Source organism: Mus musculus, chromosome 17 (assembly GCF_000001635.26).
Source record: "Mus musculus strain C57BL/6J chromosome 17, GRCm38.p6 C57BL/6J".
Taxonomy (NCBI): Eukaryota; Metazoa; Chordata; class Mammalia; order Rodentia; family Muridae; genus Mus; species Mus musculus.
In genome coordinates, this window is record NC_000083.6 from 46,237,356 (window position 1) to 46,254,125 (window position 16,770).

At 52.6% G+C, this 16,770-nt stretch overlaps 3 protein-coding genes across 3 annotated transcripts in view; 2 read left to right on the forward strand and 1 right to left on the reverse strand.

The window, feature by feature from the left end:
* Positions 1 to 6,243, forward strand: part of Xpo5 (exportin 5) — a 40,788-nt gene extending 34,545 nt beyond the window's left edge. Inside the window, exons 25-32 of the mRNA NM_028198.3 lie at positions 1,018 to 1,064; positions 1,535 to 1,632; positions 2,159 to 2,221; positions 2,803 to 2,885; positions 3,460 to 3,567; positions 4,062 to 4,199; positions 4,371 to 4,535; positions 4,779 to 6,243. Of these exons, the coding sequence (NP_082474.1) occupies positions 1,018 to 1,064; positions 1,535 to 1,632; positions 2,159 to 2,221; positions 2,803 to 2,885; positions 3,460 to 3,567; positions 4,062 to 4,199; positions 4,371 to 4,535; positions 4,779 to 4,916 (840 nt within the window). The 3' untranslated portion in view covers positions 4,917 to 6,243. The remainder of the gene's footprint in view (positions 1 to 1,017; positions 1,065 to 1,534; positions 1,633 to 2,158; positions 2,222 to 2,802; positions 2,886 to 3,459; positions 3,568 to 4,061; positions 4,200 to 4,370; positions 4,536 to 4,778) is intronic.
* Positions 6,244 to 6,564: 321 nt separating this feature from the next.
* On the reverse strand, positions 6,565 to 10,690 carry Polr1c (polymerase (RNA) I polypeptide C). Its single transcript, NM_009085.2, has 9 exons — positions 10,540 to 10,690; positions 10,374 to 10,445; positions 8,752 to 8,859; positions 8,261 to 8,393; positions 7,676 to 7,795; positions 7,444 to 7,596; positions 7,171 to 7,320; positions 6,951 to 7,067; positions 6,565 to 6,865 (listed from the first exon to the last, which is right to left on the reverse strand). Exons 1-9 carry the CDS (start codon positions 10,606 to 10,608, stop codon positions 6,747 to 6,749), a joined length of 1,041 nt encoding a protein of 346 aa, NP_033111.2. The 5' UTR covers positions 10,609 to 10,690; the 3' UTR covers positions 6,565 to 6,746.
* A 34-nt stretch (positions 10,691 to 10,724) lies between these two features.
* Positions 10,725 to 15,182, forward strand: Yipf3 (Yip1 domain family, member 3). Its single transcript, NM_145353.2, has 9 exons — positions 10,725 to 10,973; positions 11,486 to 11,683; positions 11,824 to 11,930; positions 13,056 to 13,101; positions 13,215 to 13,307; positions 13,439 to 13,570; positions 13,759 to 13,872; positions 14,009 to 14,132; positions 14,211 to 15,182. The coding sequence occupies exons 1-9, from the start codon at positions 10,893 to 10,895 to the stop codon at positions 14,357 to 14,359; spliced, it is 1,044 nt and encodes a 347-aa protein (NP_663328.2). The 5' UTR covers positions 10,725 to 10,892; the 3' UTR covers positions 14,360 to 15,182.
* The last annotated feature ends 1,588 nt before the right edge of the window (positions 15,183 to 16,770 follow it).

A 16,770-nucleotide genomic window follows, 5' to 3' on the forward strand; every position in this document is an offset into this window, starting at 1 on the left:
GTGCATGACCACTCTGGAGTCTTCTACGAAGCTCCAGAAAGTGCTCTCCCAGCCCTGACTGGAGTGCTGGCTGTGAGACACTACCCGAACAGATGTGCTGCTGTGCACTGAGCAGCCCCCAAAGGACTAAGCATCCTCGCTGCCATGGGTGCCTTCAAGTGCAAATTATGCTTCTGTCTTCCTGTGAGGAGAGACGATCAAGGGACTCTTCCCTGGGTCTGTTCACAGCTGTGGGATGAGGCAGTAGTCACCTCAACGGAGATCAGATGTTTCCAGAGAGACCCAGAACTTCTCAGTAGTGTTAATCTGTTTTATCAGAGATTGCTGGCATGCTGCCCTTGTCAATCAGCAGAGTAAGGTTACAGAAACCCGGCCTTCTTTTCACTGTGTTTGGTCTGTCAAGGCTAGGGAGACTTTAGAAGAAGGTCACTGACACATCCCTGAATCCCTTGGATTGGCAATTAATAATCAAGTACTGACGTCATCAACACTTCTGAGCATAGAAAATTGATGTCTGTGTCCAACATTGCTCTTTTTCCTGTTTTGACCAAATCAAAAGTTAGTGCCAACATTAATTAAAGTTCCTATTTTAGAATCTTTTGTTTGTTTGTTTGGTTGGTTGTTTTGTTTTGTTTTGTTTTGTTTTTTTGAGTCAGCGTTTTCTGTATAGCCCGGGCTGTCCTGGAACTCACTTTGTAGACCAGGCTGACCTCGAACTCAGAAATCCCACCTGCCTCTGCCTCCCAAATGCTGGGATTAAAGGCATGTGCCACTGCTGCCCAGCTTAGATTCCATTTTTCATATTTGGGCCTTGATACAATTTAGTTTACAGTTCAGAAAATGTCTTTAGGTTGATGTAGGGAGTTTTTTCTGGTTAATTAATTCTGCCTAAAGTGCACATTAGTAGCTATAATCCCAGCACTAAGGAAGCTGCGACAGAGTAAGAAAATTGGTAGTAGTCCTCAACACCACGTCCTGCAGCCTCTCAGCACTCCAGCCCTTGTCTTGTCTCCCCAGAGGCTCTCTCAGAAGTGGCATGTCATCAACCAGAGGAGCATCCTGTGGTAAGGAATGTCCTCCCTGGTGGGTGGTGGGTGAGCCAGCAGCCAGCTTCAGGTGGGGAAAGAGAGAGGGGCGGGCAGGGCTCTGACTGTCCAAGAGCTACATAGCAGGGGTTTAGAACCATTTCCAGCTTAGATGGGAGGCACTTTGTCTGGACAGGCTGTTACCAGTGAGCGGCCTGATAAGGAATCCAGCCTTTTGTGGGCCCTGTCCCCTTCCCTAGGCTGGATGTTGATCCTGAGCCCTCATTATTCCAACCAAGCAGAGTCGCAAGAGACAATGTCCTTCAGTGGACTGCTGTTGATCCCTGATAACACCTTCAGAACTCAGACCTAGGGAGAGAAATGGCCTCGAGGAAGCGGGGGGGGGGGGGGGGGACGACGACGGACGGACAGGTTCGGGTCACCACTCTCCTCATCCTTGGCGCTTTTGCTCTCCCATGGAATGTGTCCCCTGGTTCTCGGTTCTGCAGTGGAGAAGATGAGATTGCAGAGGACAACCCCGAGTCTCAGGAAATGCTCGAGGAACAGCTGGTGAGGATGCTCACCCGAGAAGCCATGGACCTAATCAGTAAGTGACTTGTGTGGACCTGGGGAGCCGCACACTCGGCCACCTGAGGGTGTCAAGGCACCACCCAGACACAACTGCAGGCACCAAATAGGAGAGGGATCCAAAATGAGAATTGGAATTAATGTTGGCAACAAGTTTCTAGGTTGATAAAGAGAGGAAAAGGGTGAATTCTTAGACATGGACATAAATTGCTATGTTCAGAAATGTTGACAAATTTAATACTAGTCATTTATTGTCAGTCCAAAGTGGTTGGGAATGTATCAATGACCTTCCCGGGTCATTTATTCTCAGGAGTCTGTAATGTCCCCCTAGCTAACTGACTGAAGAAGGGACCCACAGTCTGGTTGGGGTCCTCAGAATACCACCTCCTATTGGTGAAGCTGACTTTATTCTGTGAACAGTATCTTCCCACTAGCTTTCATCTGGCCACTGCCACCGCAGTGGCCTGAGATCAGTTGGTGAGAGGCAGCTGTTGTTGGGTGGGTAGCTAGGACCTTCTCCTAGCCTAGTAACTGCTTTCTCCTAGTGGCTTGCTGTGTGTCGAAGAAGACTGCCGACCACACAGCCGCTCCCACTGCAGATGGAGATGGTGAGTGAGTGAGCTGTGGCTCAGCCCTCAGAGAGACGGGATCCATCTACACAGTCTCGTGCTGCCCCACTTGCCGTTTCCTCTGTCCAAGTAGTTTTCTTCTGCCGTGACATGACCCTCTGCTCGCTCATCTGCTCTCTGCTCCAGTGTTATCTCCTCTGAGAGGTCTGCATGTCCAGTCTGCAAACACCACATCCCCAAGCACCTGTCATCTCTTCCTCGGCAATGCTTTTAGTTCAGCCCCCTGCACTGTTTCTTCCTTGCCTGTCCCCCTGCTGTAGGCTGTCATAAGGCAGCTCTGCTACTCCTTCTGACCTCTGGTAACAGGGTCCACGCCTGGCAGCATGAGCACTCGAGAGTGACATGCCCTAGTGTCCTCAGCCACTCATCACCCAGAGGCTCCTGTAGTGCTCCGGGCATCATCCATATCTATATCTAGGTGTGTCGCTCAAGGCGTTGACAGCCTTGGCGGGTAGAGGGCTGTGTAGCTCTGCTCATTACCAGCTAGCCAGGACCTTCAGTGCAGGTATTCCTCTGCTGAAAAAGGGGGGGTGGTGCTTAATGTTCTGCATTGTTTACAGATGAAGAGATGATGGCCACTGAAGTAGCCCCCTCGTCTGTGGTGGAGCTCACAGACCTGGGCAAATGCCTCATGAAGCACGAGGTGGGTACCACTCTCCTCATCCAGTTCCTGCTCTCCTTGCTCTCAGTAAATGCACAAACATAGCTGCAGAGTCCTTGTATTTGGCCTCTGTAGGCCTGAGTTTTTGTCTGTCCCGCATACAGCTATTTCTCCCAACCTTCCCCTCCCACATCCGTTTTGTTGTTTTTTGGGGGTTTTTTTTGTTTTGTTTTTTTCCGAGACAGGGCTTCTCTGTATAGCCCTGCCTGTCCTGGACTCACTTTGTAGACCAGACTGGCCTCGAACTCAGAAATCCTCCTGCCTCTGCCTCCCGAGTGCTGGAATTAAAGGCGTGTGCCACCATGCCCGGCTCATTTTTTTGTTTTTTGTTTTTTTTTTTTTCTTGGTTTTTTGAGACAGGGTTTCTCTGTATAGCCCTGGCTGTCCTGGAACTCACTTTTTTGTTTTTTTTTTTAAGAAAAGTCTTGCCCTGTCTGGCCTGGAACTCACTATACAGCCCAAGTTGGCTGCTGGAACTAAAGAGCTGAGTTGGTACATGAGGCAGTCAGAGGTGGTGCATTCATTCCCATCACTATCTTCCTTCTTTCCTGCACAGGATGTCTGCACAGCACTGCTAATCACAGCATTTAATTCTCTGACCTGGAAGGACACACTGTCTTGCCAGAGGGCTACCACACAGCTCTGCTGGCCCCTCCTCAAACAGGTTTGCACCTTATTTCTTTGTGGGGGTTGGCGGATGGACCTCAGGCAACAAGCACGCTAGGCAAGCACTAACTGAGCTGCAGCCCTAAGTCCCATGCCCTTTCTATTTTGAGGGACAGACAGGTCTGACCAAGTTTCCCAAGCTAGCCCTGAGCTCTCTACTCCATCCCCAGGTGAGCCTTGACCTTGCCAGCCTGCCTTAGTCTTCTTAGTAGCTGAGATCCTGTCAGTTACTTTTGTACTACTATGACGCTGTTCATCTAACAGAGACTAGCTGAACTGGGGGTATCAGGGTTTCCGTCCATGACGGTAAATCATGGCAGAGAGCACAGGTCAGACCCAGAGCGGGTATTACAATAAAGGCTTGCCCCGCTGACTCAGACTCCATCGTAACCAGGCCTCTCCTGGCCTCTCAGAAGGGGGAAGTTAGGCTAGTGTGGAGGGAGCAAGTGAGAGGACTGGCGGCTGGGCTCCTGAGTACAGCTGTCTTCCCAGGTGATGTCTGGGACCCTGCTCGCAGACGCTGTCACTTGGCTTTTCACCAGTGTGCTGAAAGGACTGCAGATGCACGGGCAGCACGATGGGTGCATGGCTTCCCTGGTCCACTTGGCCTTCCAGATATACGAGGCGCTGGTGAGTAGAAGGAGGCTGGCAGCATGGCTGCTTCACTTCACCTTGCTCCCAGGATCCTGAGCCGTGGCATCTGCCACACTGCTTGTGCTGCCCCTCAGAGGTGGGTGTGGCATGGAATGAGGAAGGTGACAAGCCAAGCCTACAGCCGTGAATTTATCCCCGTTTAACCAGCGCCCCAGGTACCTAGAGATAAGAGCAGTAATGGAGCAGATCCCTGAAATAAACAAGGAGTCTCTGGACCAATTTGACTGCAAGCTTTTAAACCCCTCCCTTCAAAAAGCAGCTGATAAACGACGGAAGGACCACTTCAAACGTCTAATCGCTGGCTGCATTGGGGTAAGTCACGCATCTCTGTTAGGGTGGGCAGTCCCACACAGTTGCTTGTTGTCTATGACTGTTGTGGGTAAACTCAAAACCAACTACTAGTCACTCACTCTTCTGGTCTGTGGCGGAGGGGGTGGGGGGGGCGGCTCGGAGATGTCTCTAACTCACAGCCTGGAGGGGAGGGTGGGTGTGGGGCAGGATGTCTCTAACTCACAGCCTGGACTCAGCATCAGTTTTCTTTTTTGTTTTCTTCAGAAACCCTTGGGAGAACAGTTCCGAAAAGAAGTTCACATTAAGAACCTTCCCTGGCTTTTCAAAAAACCCAAACCAATGTTGGAGACAGAAGTGCTGGACAGTGAGGAGGGTGGACTGGCCACCATCTTTGAACCCTGAATCAAGCTTTTGGGCATCCTTCTCCGGCCTCGGTTGTCATCTCTTCTTCCCCCGTGTAGCTAATCTCTAGGCCCTCCTCGCACTGCCGCCTCACTTTCCACCGAGTCAGCCTGGAGCAGCTCAGATCTGGGTCAAGCTGGAGTAGAGTGGGTCCTGCGCGAGGACCCAGGTCATCCTACTAGAGTGCAGGGTGTTGGGACCTACGCCATTCCAGAGAGGTGGCGGGAGCTGGTAGCCAGCCGGCAGTCTGGGCTTTTCCAGGAAAAGCTAGAGCACAAGGGCCTCTCTCCAGAGCAGCTGCAGCAGTGCAGACAGACAGACAGAAGGACTGGGGTGCTGTGCCCAACCCACTGACCGTGTGTGCAAGGTCTCAGCCGCTTTCTTTTGGACTACAAGGGTCCCACTTGAGCCCCTTGCTGCTGGGCTAACAGGGATCCTTTTCCACTCCCAGGGGCATGTCTGGCCTAGGTGCTACATGCTGACCCGTATATGGCCAGTTTTCTCAGTCTAAAGCAAGAATCTGGCCACTTGGGAACCCATGGTACAGAGCTATTGCTAAAGTCTGAGCGCACTGTCCAGGGAACAAGAGCTAAACAGAATTCAGTCTAACACTCTGTTCCTTAAAGTGGACATCTTGCCTTTCTCTGATTGACCCTCGAGGGTTTCCCCAGTGTCTGATGACACCAACCATACAGAAGTAATCCAGACCAGGTAGGCTTCTGACAAGTTAGCCAAGCAGCCACTGTCCCTCCTGGGACAGCTGAGTCCAGGTGCCTTGGAAATCTCAGTGGTCTCTTAAGCTTCTGAAGACTCTCTTCTCAAGGGTCATTTCTAAAAGTGTTCCAGTCAGAGCCAACACTTTTAAGTCCTTAAGGTCCCTGGGAAGGGCACAAAGCAAACAGAGCAAGATGGGCGAGACCTAGTCCTGCCTATTTCTCTGGATGTTGGCACGCCCACTGTCCACCCAGCCCCAACTTTGACCTAGTGTGGGACACAGTCATGCATAGTAAAGTTGCAAAGTCAGAGCTGGGAAATAGCAACTAGAATCGAGGTCACTGTCCACCCTACAGCTGCACAAGGCCGTCCTCCTCCTGCCTGGTGCTTGGGGTCTGCAGGTTGTAAAGGTGAGCTCAGTGTTGCCCTCCACACTCGATAGCTGCCTGCTCCTGTCTGCTTAGGGCTGTGGAGGATGTAGTTGTATTTATTATGTTGTAATATTTTTAACATCCTATGACTTCATGCTAGAAATTTTCTATTGTTTATAGAACCTTTTGTAGAAATGCTAACTAAAGTACATCTGCATGTCAGTAAAAATCTGTTTCATACAGAAGGGCCCTATTTTCCTTTTTCAAACCAGTGACTCTTCCAAGCACCCTGTTAGGGGTACTAATCAGAAAGCCCTGATGATGAGCCAACAAAGCCCTGCACACTTAGCATCTGTCCAGAAGACACTAGCTGTCTTCTCTGGAGCTGACAGTGGCAACATGGCTGACTAATGGCAGCCCTGGTTGGAAGCCTGAGAGCTAGGTGGAGGGAGGGCAGTGCACTCTCTGTATCTGGCCTTTCTCAGCAGCTGCAGCGAACCTTGGTCCTTGCCAATGCCAACCTGCTGAGGCAAGGCTCATTACTAGACAAAAAAAAAAAAAGCCTGAAAAGAACTTGCCAAGAGCAATTTATTTACAACAACGGCCTTACAAAGGCAAAGGTGTCTGTGGCACATTTAATAAAATGTATTGACTGGAAATGAGACTGGAAAGGGACCTCTAGTAACAGCACAGCAGTGCAAAAGATCCAAGAGCAGCCACGCCCTCCCAGGTATGTGTGTAAGCTTCAGTCCATCTCAACTGCATCCAGTTCATCCAAGAACCGCCGGCACTTCCCCATCAGGATCTTGATGGCTTCACTCACCAACACATCTGGTGGCAAAACTCCAGTAGACTCCACAGAAACTAGAGGCCAAAGAAAACATTCAGTCCCAGCAGGATTTTACCTCTAATACAGGCTAGTTCTAAATCCTATCCAAGGAGTACTCACAGATATAATGGTCCCGAACCCGGGCAAGCCGCACAGCCTTCTTGAGTTTCTCATGCCGGAAGATTTCCCTGCTGAAGGTATCCAGCCGAGCATTGGCCACCCTGGCCACCTTTTTACCTAAGGAAGACAGTATGGTAGCTTGCCTGTTAGGAGAGCTTTCCTTTTCTTCTACCTTCAAAGAAAACACCTTAGTCTTAGTCCCACTGCGCACCAAACACACCTTGTACTTCCTCCACCTCAATCACGCCAGGGGAGAAACACTGGCTCAGCTCCTCAGCCGCTTCTCCTTCCACAGGCTCAAGCAGAGTGATGGCCGGTAGCAGTCTGTAGCTGGCTGTGGCCACTGGTGAGAACTTGGCATGGTCTTTGCCTGGGACAACACAAGCATGTTGGCTTTCTGCCTGCTGCTAACATCCCAGTTGAGCTCCTGGTTCGACTGCATTGCTGCAATCAGACTGGCCCACCCCCCAGGGCGGGCTCACTAGGTCCTCACCAATGCCCTTGACGCAATGCATCATCAAGTCAATTTCCTGGCCAGGCCGAAGCTGAGCGATGAGGATGTCGTCGTGCACTGGACGGATTGTGCCCTCTGGGAAGACATCAGCCTGATTTCCCAAGGGGACCCATGTCATATGCCTGGTGTAGACTGGAGGGAAATATGAAGTCAGAAGCCGCAGATCCAGTCTGACCCTCGCTCGGCCCTAGGCCTTCCCACTGCTTCTCACCTTTATGGTTGACATAGAGTTCATTGGGGTCTGAGGAATCCTTGGCAGCATTGGGGTTCCTGGTACACCTGACCTGCAGCCGGAACTGCAGCGTGTCTATCTCTGTTCCTTCCTCCTCTCCTGCACAGAAGCAGCAGGGGTGGGCTGGGTTTGAGCGGGGGTTTTACCAGCCCTGGCTGTCCTGCAATTTGCTCTGCAGACCAGGCTGGCCTTGAACTCAGGACACATCTGCCTGCCTCTGCCAGTGCTTGGAGTAAAGCTGTCCACCACCGTGCCTGGCCATATCAACTCTAATACCAGGCTGACAAGAAGGCTCACAGAGTGAGGGTGCATGCTTGCTCCAACCTGAAGACCCAAGTTCAATCCCCAGGAAGAATGTAAAGGTGGAGAGAGCCTGAGTGCTGCTAGCGCTGTGTTCCGAGGGTGTACACAGTGAGACTAGAGGTGGGGTGGGGACAGCTGTTCTCCCAGGCGAAGGCAGATGTACAAGATGCCAACTAAAGCCCCAGCAGTAGGCCTGGGACCTGAGCCCATGCATTCCAGGTCAGTTCTGCCTAACTCATAATCCCAAGCTCTCAGCCTCACCTTGGTTCCGATATTCAAAGAGACGAGGATCAGCGAGGATGGGGATGAGCCCCAGGCGGTGAGCAAGGATCTCATCCTGGACTATGGACGTGTTGTTATACACCAAGACCTTCTCCACGGCCATTGTCGGCACCTGCCCAAGGAGGCAAAGCAGACAACTGACCTCCACCCATCCCCCTGCCTGGAAAAGGAAGAGGCAGCACTTTTTCATTTTGCCCTTCAGATTCTTTTTTTTTTTTTTGGTTTTTTGAGACAGGGTTTCTCTGTATAGCCCTGGCTGGCCTGGAACTCAGAGATCCACCTGCCTCTGCCTCCCGAGTGCTGGGGTGCTGGGACTAAAGGCGTGTGGCTCAGATTCTTGATACAATGTTTACTATGTAGCCCAGACTGTCATAGGTGTGAACCACCCTACCTGCCCCAGAGGGATGGCTTTGAGAAAAGCGTCTACAAATTGATACAATTTCTACCCTCCAGCCCACGTCCTCTAATACCTCAGCTAACAGGATTCTCCGGAAAGCATTGGCGATGGCAGCATCAATCCCCACCATGTCGAACTCCAGCGTGTCTTCATCCATTTGCACCACGTCCACACGGAAATTCTAGAAGGAGGGAAGCTCCTGCATGACTCCTGCCTGGCTCCTACCCTGCACTATCCCCTCACCCTAAAGTCATGGTGCTCAGTAGACATTTTGTCTCCAGTCCTGTTCTTGGGGGCAAGGCTGTGTGTTTCTTGTTTTTTAGGTTTTTCCAAGGCCAGGTTTCTCCATGTAGTCCTGGCTGTCCTGGAACTCTGTAGACCAGGCTGGCCTCAAACTCAAAAGATCCACCTACCTCTGCCTACCAAGTACTGGGATTAAAGGTGTGCGCCACTATGCCCAATCTTCCCAGATTTTCCACAAACCACCCAGAGAAGTTACTATACAAAAAGCAGAACTTCCCACACTACTTAGACCGTTTGATACTTGCATGTCTGTTGTCGTTATTTTTTAATACCTACTTTTCTCAACTACATTCCCTTGGATTTTGAACACCAATTTCCTTATCTGCTCTTCTTTCTAAATTTCCCCTTCCACCCACACAGTAAACGTTCCTGTCTCCTAGGTTCTAATCCCCTGGCTGACCTCCACCATGCTCCTGGCTCAAGCAAGCACATAGACTTCACAAGCAGGCACCTGAGTGTACCCTCATTCTTGTTCTCCTGCTTGGCAAACGACACAGCCAGCAACAGTTCCCCAGTGCCACTGGAGAAATGGCTCAGCTATTAAGAGCACTTAACTGCCCTTGCAGAAGAACTGGGTTTGGTTCCCAGCACCTGGTGGGACCTAACATTCTCCTCACACTGCAGGGATCACTAACACACAGTGGTGCACAAATACACATGCAGGCAAACACGCATATCAAGAAAGTTTTAGGGTCCTCAAGTTACAAAGTCCTTTCTCTCACACACTGCCTCCCCAGAGCACTGGTGCAAATCGTCTAGTTCTCCCTGCCTTACTCCGTTAGTACTGTCTGGAGTTCATCTATGCCCCCAATTTCAGCCTGCATACACTAGCTGGCAGATTCACCAGAATTCATTCCCTCCTGGCTATCAAGATTGCAAAATGTTATCAGTCTACTCAAAAATTCTAAATTGGGCGTGGTGGCTCATGCCTTTAATCCCAGTGCATGGGAGGCAGAGACAGAAGCAGGTAGATGGCTGAGTTCAAGTCCAGCCTGGACTATAGAGAGAGTGCCAGGGCTAAACAGAAACAGTTTCAAAGTGAATTTTAAAAAAATCATATATAATGAAGCTCCAATCAGGCCTTCACTACTCAACTTTTATTCATAGTTCAAAGCTTAATTCAAATGCCATTCCCTTCACTGACCTTTAACTACGTCCCTTCAGTTAGCTGGATTCAGTGCATCAATGATTCCTGACCATATCCCAGCCATCTTCACCGCTATCTTACTATTCTGGAATAACTTGTCTGTGTGGTCCATTATCCCACCGAGAGCAACCACCGTGTCTGACCCGTCCATGGAGCTCAAGCGTGTTGTATGGAAACAGCGACCCCCACCCCAACCTGCGAGGTCTGGCCCCTCGGGCCGACTGGGCACCTTCAGCTCTACCCACCTTCTCGAAGCGGTTCTGGTCCCAGGCATCATCATAACCGGCGTAGTTACCGGGAAAGTCCGTGGTGTGGACCTAGAGCCAACAGAAAGGGCAGTGTGGCCAGCCTTCACACCAGGCCTCTACTTCCCCGTGCCGCCCTCATCCTTCCCGCGCCCCGATCTCTTACATTGCGAACCCCAAACTCTCCGAGAACCACGCGAGTCCGCATCTCCTCCACCGCCTGAGCCGCCGCCATCTTCCGCCACTCGCTGTAAAAGGAGGCGAGTCCGCGCCTGCGTCTCCGCAGCAACGCTCGGGCTCCCGCAATCTTGAATGTCGCGAGATCTTGCCCCGCCTCTGTCCACGTCCTTCACTTCCGGACGTCAAGTGGGGCCAAACATCCGGGTTTCTCCCTTCGGCGTCCCGGCGGATCCCCACCTTGCCCGGGCGGTCGCCCCTCTGAACCTCTCCCTCCCTCGGACCCGGGTCGCACGCTCTTCCCACGCGCGCGTGCTCCAGCGACGGGAAGCCTCGAGGGACATGGCGACTCCGGCGGCGCCGGCCAGCGGCGTCCGAAATGGTGCTGGCCCGGAATGGGGAGGCTTCGAAGAAAACATCCAGGTATGGAGCGCGCCTGCTGCCAGCAGCCCCGGGCTGGCGGCGTCCGGACGGTGGCTGCTGTTCTCTCTCGCGGGGCCTAGAGGTCGGCTCCGCTGAAACGCAGCCTGTCCCCTTTGAGTCTTCCCGGGGAAGGGTGTAGCTCTTGTGCTGGCGTGAAAGGGACAAACTAGGGCTCCCGCGGGCCTCGGCTCTCTGTGGGGGCTGGAGGCTAGGATCCACTGGCACCCCCTAAAAATAGGCTTGTTTGAGAATTGGGAATGGCAGATGGGCTCTTTTGCAACTCTTTGGAGCTTTGAGGTGGAAAGTAGGAAAACAACGTGGATTGAAAATAAATAGTAGGGTTTCCAGGACCACAAAAGTGACGCGACCAAGAGTTGCCACCACTGAAAGAGTGGCAGTTCCAAGCCATGTCCTCGGCAGTGGAAGATCAAAGCCTCAAGTTGTCAGCTGAGCGGAGAACGGGGAGGATGCAATGGAAGGGCCCCTCACTCTCCGAGCCGTTGTCTTCACAGGGTGGGGGTTCGGCTGTGATTGATATGGAGAACATGGACGATACCTCAGGCTCCAGCTTCGAGGACATGGGTGAGCTGCACCAGCGCCTGCGGGAGGAAGAAGTAGATGCTGATGCAGCTGCTGCAGAAGAAGAGGATGGGGAGTTTCTTGGCATGAAAGGCTTTAAAGGACAACTGAGCCGGCAGGTAGCAGATCAGGTAAGCCAATGGGGAAAAAAAAAAGGACCTATGCATGTCCTAAATTGATCGAGGTTTTCCACTTAGACCCACACGTAAATCTCGCCGAGACTGAATAACAATCTAGAGCCAAGAGTCTCATCATACCCATTTCCCTTCAGATGTGGCAGGCAGGGAAGAGACAGGCTTCCAGGGCCTTCAGCTTGTATGCCAACATTGACATCCTCAGACCCTACTTTGATGTGGAGCCTGCCCAGGTCCGAAGCAGGTGAGGCGCCTTCTCTGAGACATCTGTCCTCACATCTAGACCCTCATCCAGACTTCACTCAGACTCAGAGCCCTGAGCTCTGGTGGACTCCCCTACTTGCAACCCCATTACTGAACTGAACATGTTGTGAATACTTGGTGAAAGGTACAGTTGGCTAGGTACCCCTCAAGTGCGCTAACCCCTCTTCCCTCCTACCCCGCTTCCCTCCACACCACCATCCTTTAAATGGCAGGCACTCACTTTGTTCTCGTCCCTCCCTCACCTGGACTCCTAGACAGTTCTCTCCTCTTCAGGGTGGCTCTTGAAACTGCAGTGCATTCTTATTCCTGAGCCGGTCTCCCCAAACACCAACAGGTCCACCCTTATCCTCCACCCCCACCCCACCCCCAGCATCAGACAGACAGATCATGCACCTGAATACCAGAGCATAGTCATTAACTTGCTTATCAAAAGGAGGATTCAATCCTGGCTTCATTCTTCATTCGTCCTCTAAGCAGAACTGATAGAAAAGCTAGGGCCAGCGAGCGAGTACACACGGGTTCTTGGTCTGTGTGGAGCACTGTCCTGATGATATCTGATCTGTCGGTGAAGGTGGGGGTGGGGCTCAAAGGGGAAGGCTTACCAGAGGAAATACTGTCCAAGAAACATTGCCAAAAACAAGAAAAACCCAAGTTACAGTAGCCATAGGTACAGGAAGAAATGATCCCTTTTTTTATTGTGTGAATTTTTTTAATACCAGTTCAAGTATATTTTTCCAGAAAAATGCTCACTGCGTGGAATAGTAATGGAGAGGAGGCAGGAAGCGGATGCTTCCCTCATCCCTCAGTAGTTGTACAGTTCCTGGGGCTTCGCGCCCGTCTTCTGTAGGCCATGTAGGTCTAATCCGGTTCTCCAAGTTTACCACTCAGCTCAGTTTCAGAGGGCTGTCCTTCCACAAGGTGGTTTTGTCATCCCCTTTTTAGCCTCCCTCCTCCCATCCAGTGTGTCCTCTGGGCTAGCCCCATTCCTGGCAGTAGAGACATGAGTTAGGATGCAGGCCCTGTCCTGCAGAGCACGACATAGTGCTGCTTCATATCTCCTCTCCTCTTCTCCTCTCCTCTCCTCTCCTCTCCTCTCCTCTCCCAGGCTCCTGGAGTCCATGATCCCTATCAAGATGGTCAACTTCCCCCAGGTAAGGAGGGAAAGGCCACCAAGCTAAGCCTGGGTGTCCTCAGAGCAGGGGAGGGAGGCCACCAAGCTAAGCCTGGCTGGCAGTCTCTAGTAAGCATGTTACTGTACTGACAGAAAGTCGCGGGCGAGCTCTACGGACCGCTCATGCTGGTCTTCACACTGGTGGCCATCCTCCTGCATGGAATGAAGACTTCTGACACCATTATCGTAAGCAGGACACCGGCCTTAGGGGAGACGGGTGGCTGGTGGAGGTGAGGCAGGGGCAGCCCTGCGCAAAAGGCCCTGGGTAAGGCTGAGGCCAGAGGTCTCTCAGCCTAAGCAGAGCTTTCACCCCACAGCGGGAGGGCACCCTCATGGGCACAGCCATAGGCACCTGCTTTGGATACTGGCTGGGTGTCTCGTCCTTCATTTATTTCCTTGCCTACCTGTGTAACGCCCAGATCACCATGCTACAGATGTTGGCACTGCTGGTAAGGAGCCGAGCCTGGGGGTGGCTGGGGGGTCTGCTGCACTCTGCCATCTGTGGACCTGGGATGGGGGGACACCTGGGATGGGAGGAGCAGGGGGCAGACCGGGATAGGAGCAGCGAGCTAAAATACCCCACTTCGGGACCAAAGGTCTGTGCAGCCCAAGTGATGGTGCTGTCCTCTCTCTCCAGGGCTACGGCCTCTTCGGGCACTGCATAGTCCTGTTCATCACCTATAACATCCACCTTCATGCCCTCTTCTACCTCTTCTGGCTGCTGGTGGGTGGGCTCTCTACCCTGCGCATGGTAAGCTGAGCAGATTTTGCTGTCTGCCCCACAAAGAGCTCTAGAAGGATGCACTGACAGCTCTGCCCCAGGCTTGGAGTATCTGCTCCATCCCTCACTTGACAGGGCCTTCTGAACTGTCTACCTGTGGCCCTAGGTGGCAGTGTTGGTGTCGCGGACTGTGGGCCCTACTCAGCGGCTGCTGCTCTGTGGCACGCTGGCTGCCCTGCACATGCTCTTCCTGCTCTATCTGCACTTCGCCTACCACAAAGTGGTGGAGGGTGAGTGGCGGGCTGCAGAGGGAGTGGGCTGGGTGAGCTGACCTGGGGGCCACTCATTCTCCACCCTCCCTCCTTTAGGGATCCTGGACACCCTGGAGGGCCCCAACATCCCACCCATGCAGAGGGTCCCCAGAGACATCCCCGCTGTGCTCCCTGCTGCCAGGCTGCCCGTCGCTGTGATCAATGCTACCGCCAAGGCAATAGCAGTGACTCTGCAGTCACATTGACCCTCTCTGAAATCCTCGGCCTGCCCTGACCCCCAGCTCCGGGGCAGAGGAAGATTAAAGGACAGTACTGAGGATGTGTGTGCCCAGGTCTGCAGCCACCAGGCTGTGGCTGCCTAAACACCTGCTGGGCACCAGGCTTGGCTTCTGAAGGGCACAAGACCAGGAACTCACAGCTAGGACTGCAAGTCTCTGCAGCCAAGTGCAGAATATGGGTCAGCTCTTCTGAGGCCCTCACCCCCTTTCTCTCTACTCCCCTTCTGTCCTAAATATAGACTTGGTAATTAAAATACTGATTGAAGTCTAGACCTGTAGCTCCTGTTGGCAGCCATCCTCCTGCCACCCGTTCTGATGCCCATTACTGCCCCACAGAGCAGTGGGTAGGCAGCCCACAGTCCTCATGTATAATGCTAGGCTGGCTGTCCTTTTGAGAGGCCAGGGCAACAATGACAAATTTCCACTTACATCATTACAAAGACCCCTGTGCTATCATGAGAGAATGTCCCCATCAGCTGACATTTGAAGCTAAGCATGGTCTAAGTGTTAGTGACCAGCACCCTTTAACCTCCACGGAAGGAAATCCAGGCCAAGTGTACATTGCTTTTCATCGCAGCAGGTGCACAGGAACATGGATCTTCAAGGCCAACCCAGTCAACAGAGTTCCAAACCACTTAGGGCCATACAGTTCTTTGAGGGGACTAGACCAGTTCCCAGCACCCATGCTGGATGGTTCACAGTTGCTTTTAGCTCCAGCTCCTCCAAGGACCTCAGGGTGCCTGCACTCACTGCACAGGCACAAGCATTAACATAATTAAAAATAAAACCTGCTGGATGGTTCACAGTTGCTTTTAGCTCCAGCTCCTCCAAGGACCTCAGGGTGCCTGCACTCACTGCACAGGCACAAGCATTAACATAATTAAAAATAAAACCTAGGGGTGGGGAGATGGCACTGAGTGTACAGTCTTTCCCCTTGCAAAGACAAGGAATCAGTAGCTCAGTTCTCAGCATCCGTGGTGGGTGGGTCAGGGTTTCCTAACTTTAGCGCCCTCTTCTGGATTCTGCAGGCACCGGCAAACCTGAAGTGGTTAAATACAGTTAATAGGAGTAGGGCTGGGTGTTTTATTTTTTTATTTTCCCCCTGCCTGTGAGGTATAGGGGTGGGATAAGGTCCCCCTGTGTAGCTCTGCCTTTCCTGGAACTCACCAGGTAGACCAGAGATCCATCCATCAGCCTCTCCACAAAAACTGAGATTAAAGGCACGTGTCTAGGTCTGGCTCACTTTTGTTTTCGTTTTTTTGAGACAGGGTTTCTCAGTGCAGCCCTTGCTGTCCTGGAAACTCACTCTGTAGACCAAGCTAGCTCGGAACTCAGTGACCCACCTGCCTCTGCCTCCTGAGTGCTGGGATTGAAGGTGCCACCACACCCTCTGACTCGCTTTTTTTTTTTTTTTTTTTAAAGAATGGCACTTCCTCTGCCTACTCTACTGTCCTGTTGCACTAATGAAGCCCCCACTGCAATCAGAGATAAAACTCAGCTTCACTGTGGCGGCTTTACACGCCCCCACCCACCCCGATTCCCCACGGCTCTGGGATGAACTGACACCCTTTGATTTGGGCAACCCCACTTTCCTGTTTGGTATGTTCAAAGGTGGTAGCCAGGGGCGGTGGTGGCACACGCACTTGGGAGGCAGAGGCAGGCAGATTTCTGAGTTCGAGGCCAGCCTGGTTTACAAAGTGAGTTCCAGGACAGCTGTATAGAGAAACCCTGTCTCGAAAAAAAACCAAAGGTGGTTCATCTGCCCTAACCTAGGGATCCTGCCCCGTGCCACCATATTGACCAGGAAGTCCCTGTGGACTGGAATCCCCACGCATGCTTCGCCTCGCGTTACTGGGGGGCGGGGCGCGAACGGATTACAGAGCCAATGGACTTCAAGCAGGACTGATTGCGGGGTCTTGGCGAGTCTCCGGATTTAGACCTTAAGAATGGAGAAGCACCAGAGAATAAGTAAAAAGAGAACGAAGTGACATCAAAAGCGGTCTGAGCGTGACTTGCCTCCACCCTCCCCACGTGAAACTGCATCCTTCTACTTACTTCCCGCGTTGTTCGGCCCTCAGATCCTAGTTCTTTGCCCTAAGACACGCAACGCGAGCCAGCCGCGTGGTCCATGCAGGGACGGGGGGCGGGGCGAGGGCCAGTGACGCAACCGTTGCCATAGGAACTCGCCGCCTGCTCCGGCGCAGCAGCTGAAGCTGAGCTTCATCCCGCCCCGGCTGTCCCCGAGAGCCGTGCTGCCGGGCCCCGGGCCCGCAGAGCGGGCGCGGCCTCCTAAGCCGCGAGGGAGAGGACCAGCGCGGGGTGGCTGCAGCTCTGTCCCCGGCCGCCCCCGCCCCCGCCTCCCGCCGCTTCTCTTCCGC

Bases quoted from the DNA above. Each gene is read 5' to 3' on its own strand.
- Polr1c (NM_009085.2), bottom strand. From the start codon at position 10,608: ATGGCGGCGGCTCAGGCGGTGGAGGAGATGCGGACTCGCGTGGTTCTC. The intron at 8,394-8,751 runs GTATTAGAGGAC...CTCCTTGGGCAG, and splicing joins GGAGAATCCTGTTAGCTGAG to GTGCCGACAATGGCCGTGGA. The intron at 6,866-6,950 runs GTGAGTACTCCT...TTTGGCCTCTAG, and splicing joins GGTTCGGGACCATTATATCT to TTTCTGTGGAGTCTACTGGA.
- Yipf3 (NM_145353.2), top strand. From the start codon at position 10,893: ATGGCGACTCCGGCGGCGCCGGCCAGCGGCGTCCGAAATGGTGCTGGC. The intron at 10,974-11,485 runs GTATGGAGCGCG...TTGTCTTCACAG, and splicing joins GCTTCGAAGAAAACATCCAG to GGTGGGGGTTCGGCTGTGAT. The intron at 14,133-14,210 runs GTGAGTGGCGGG...TCCCTCCTTTAG, and splicing joins CTACCACAAAGTGGTGGAGG to GGATCCTGGACACCCTGGAG.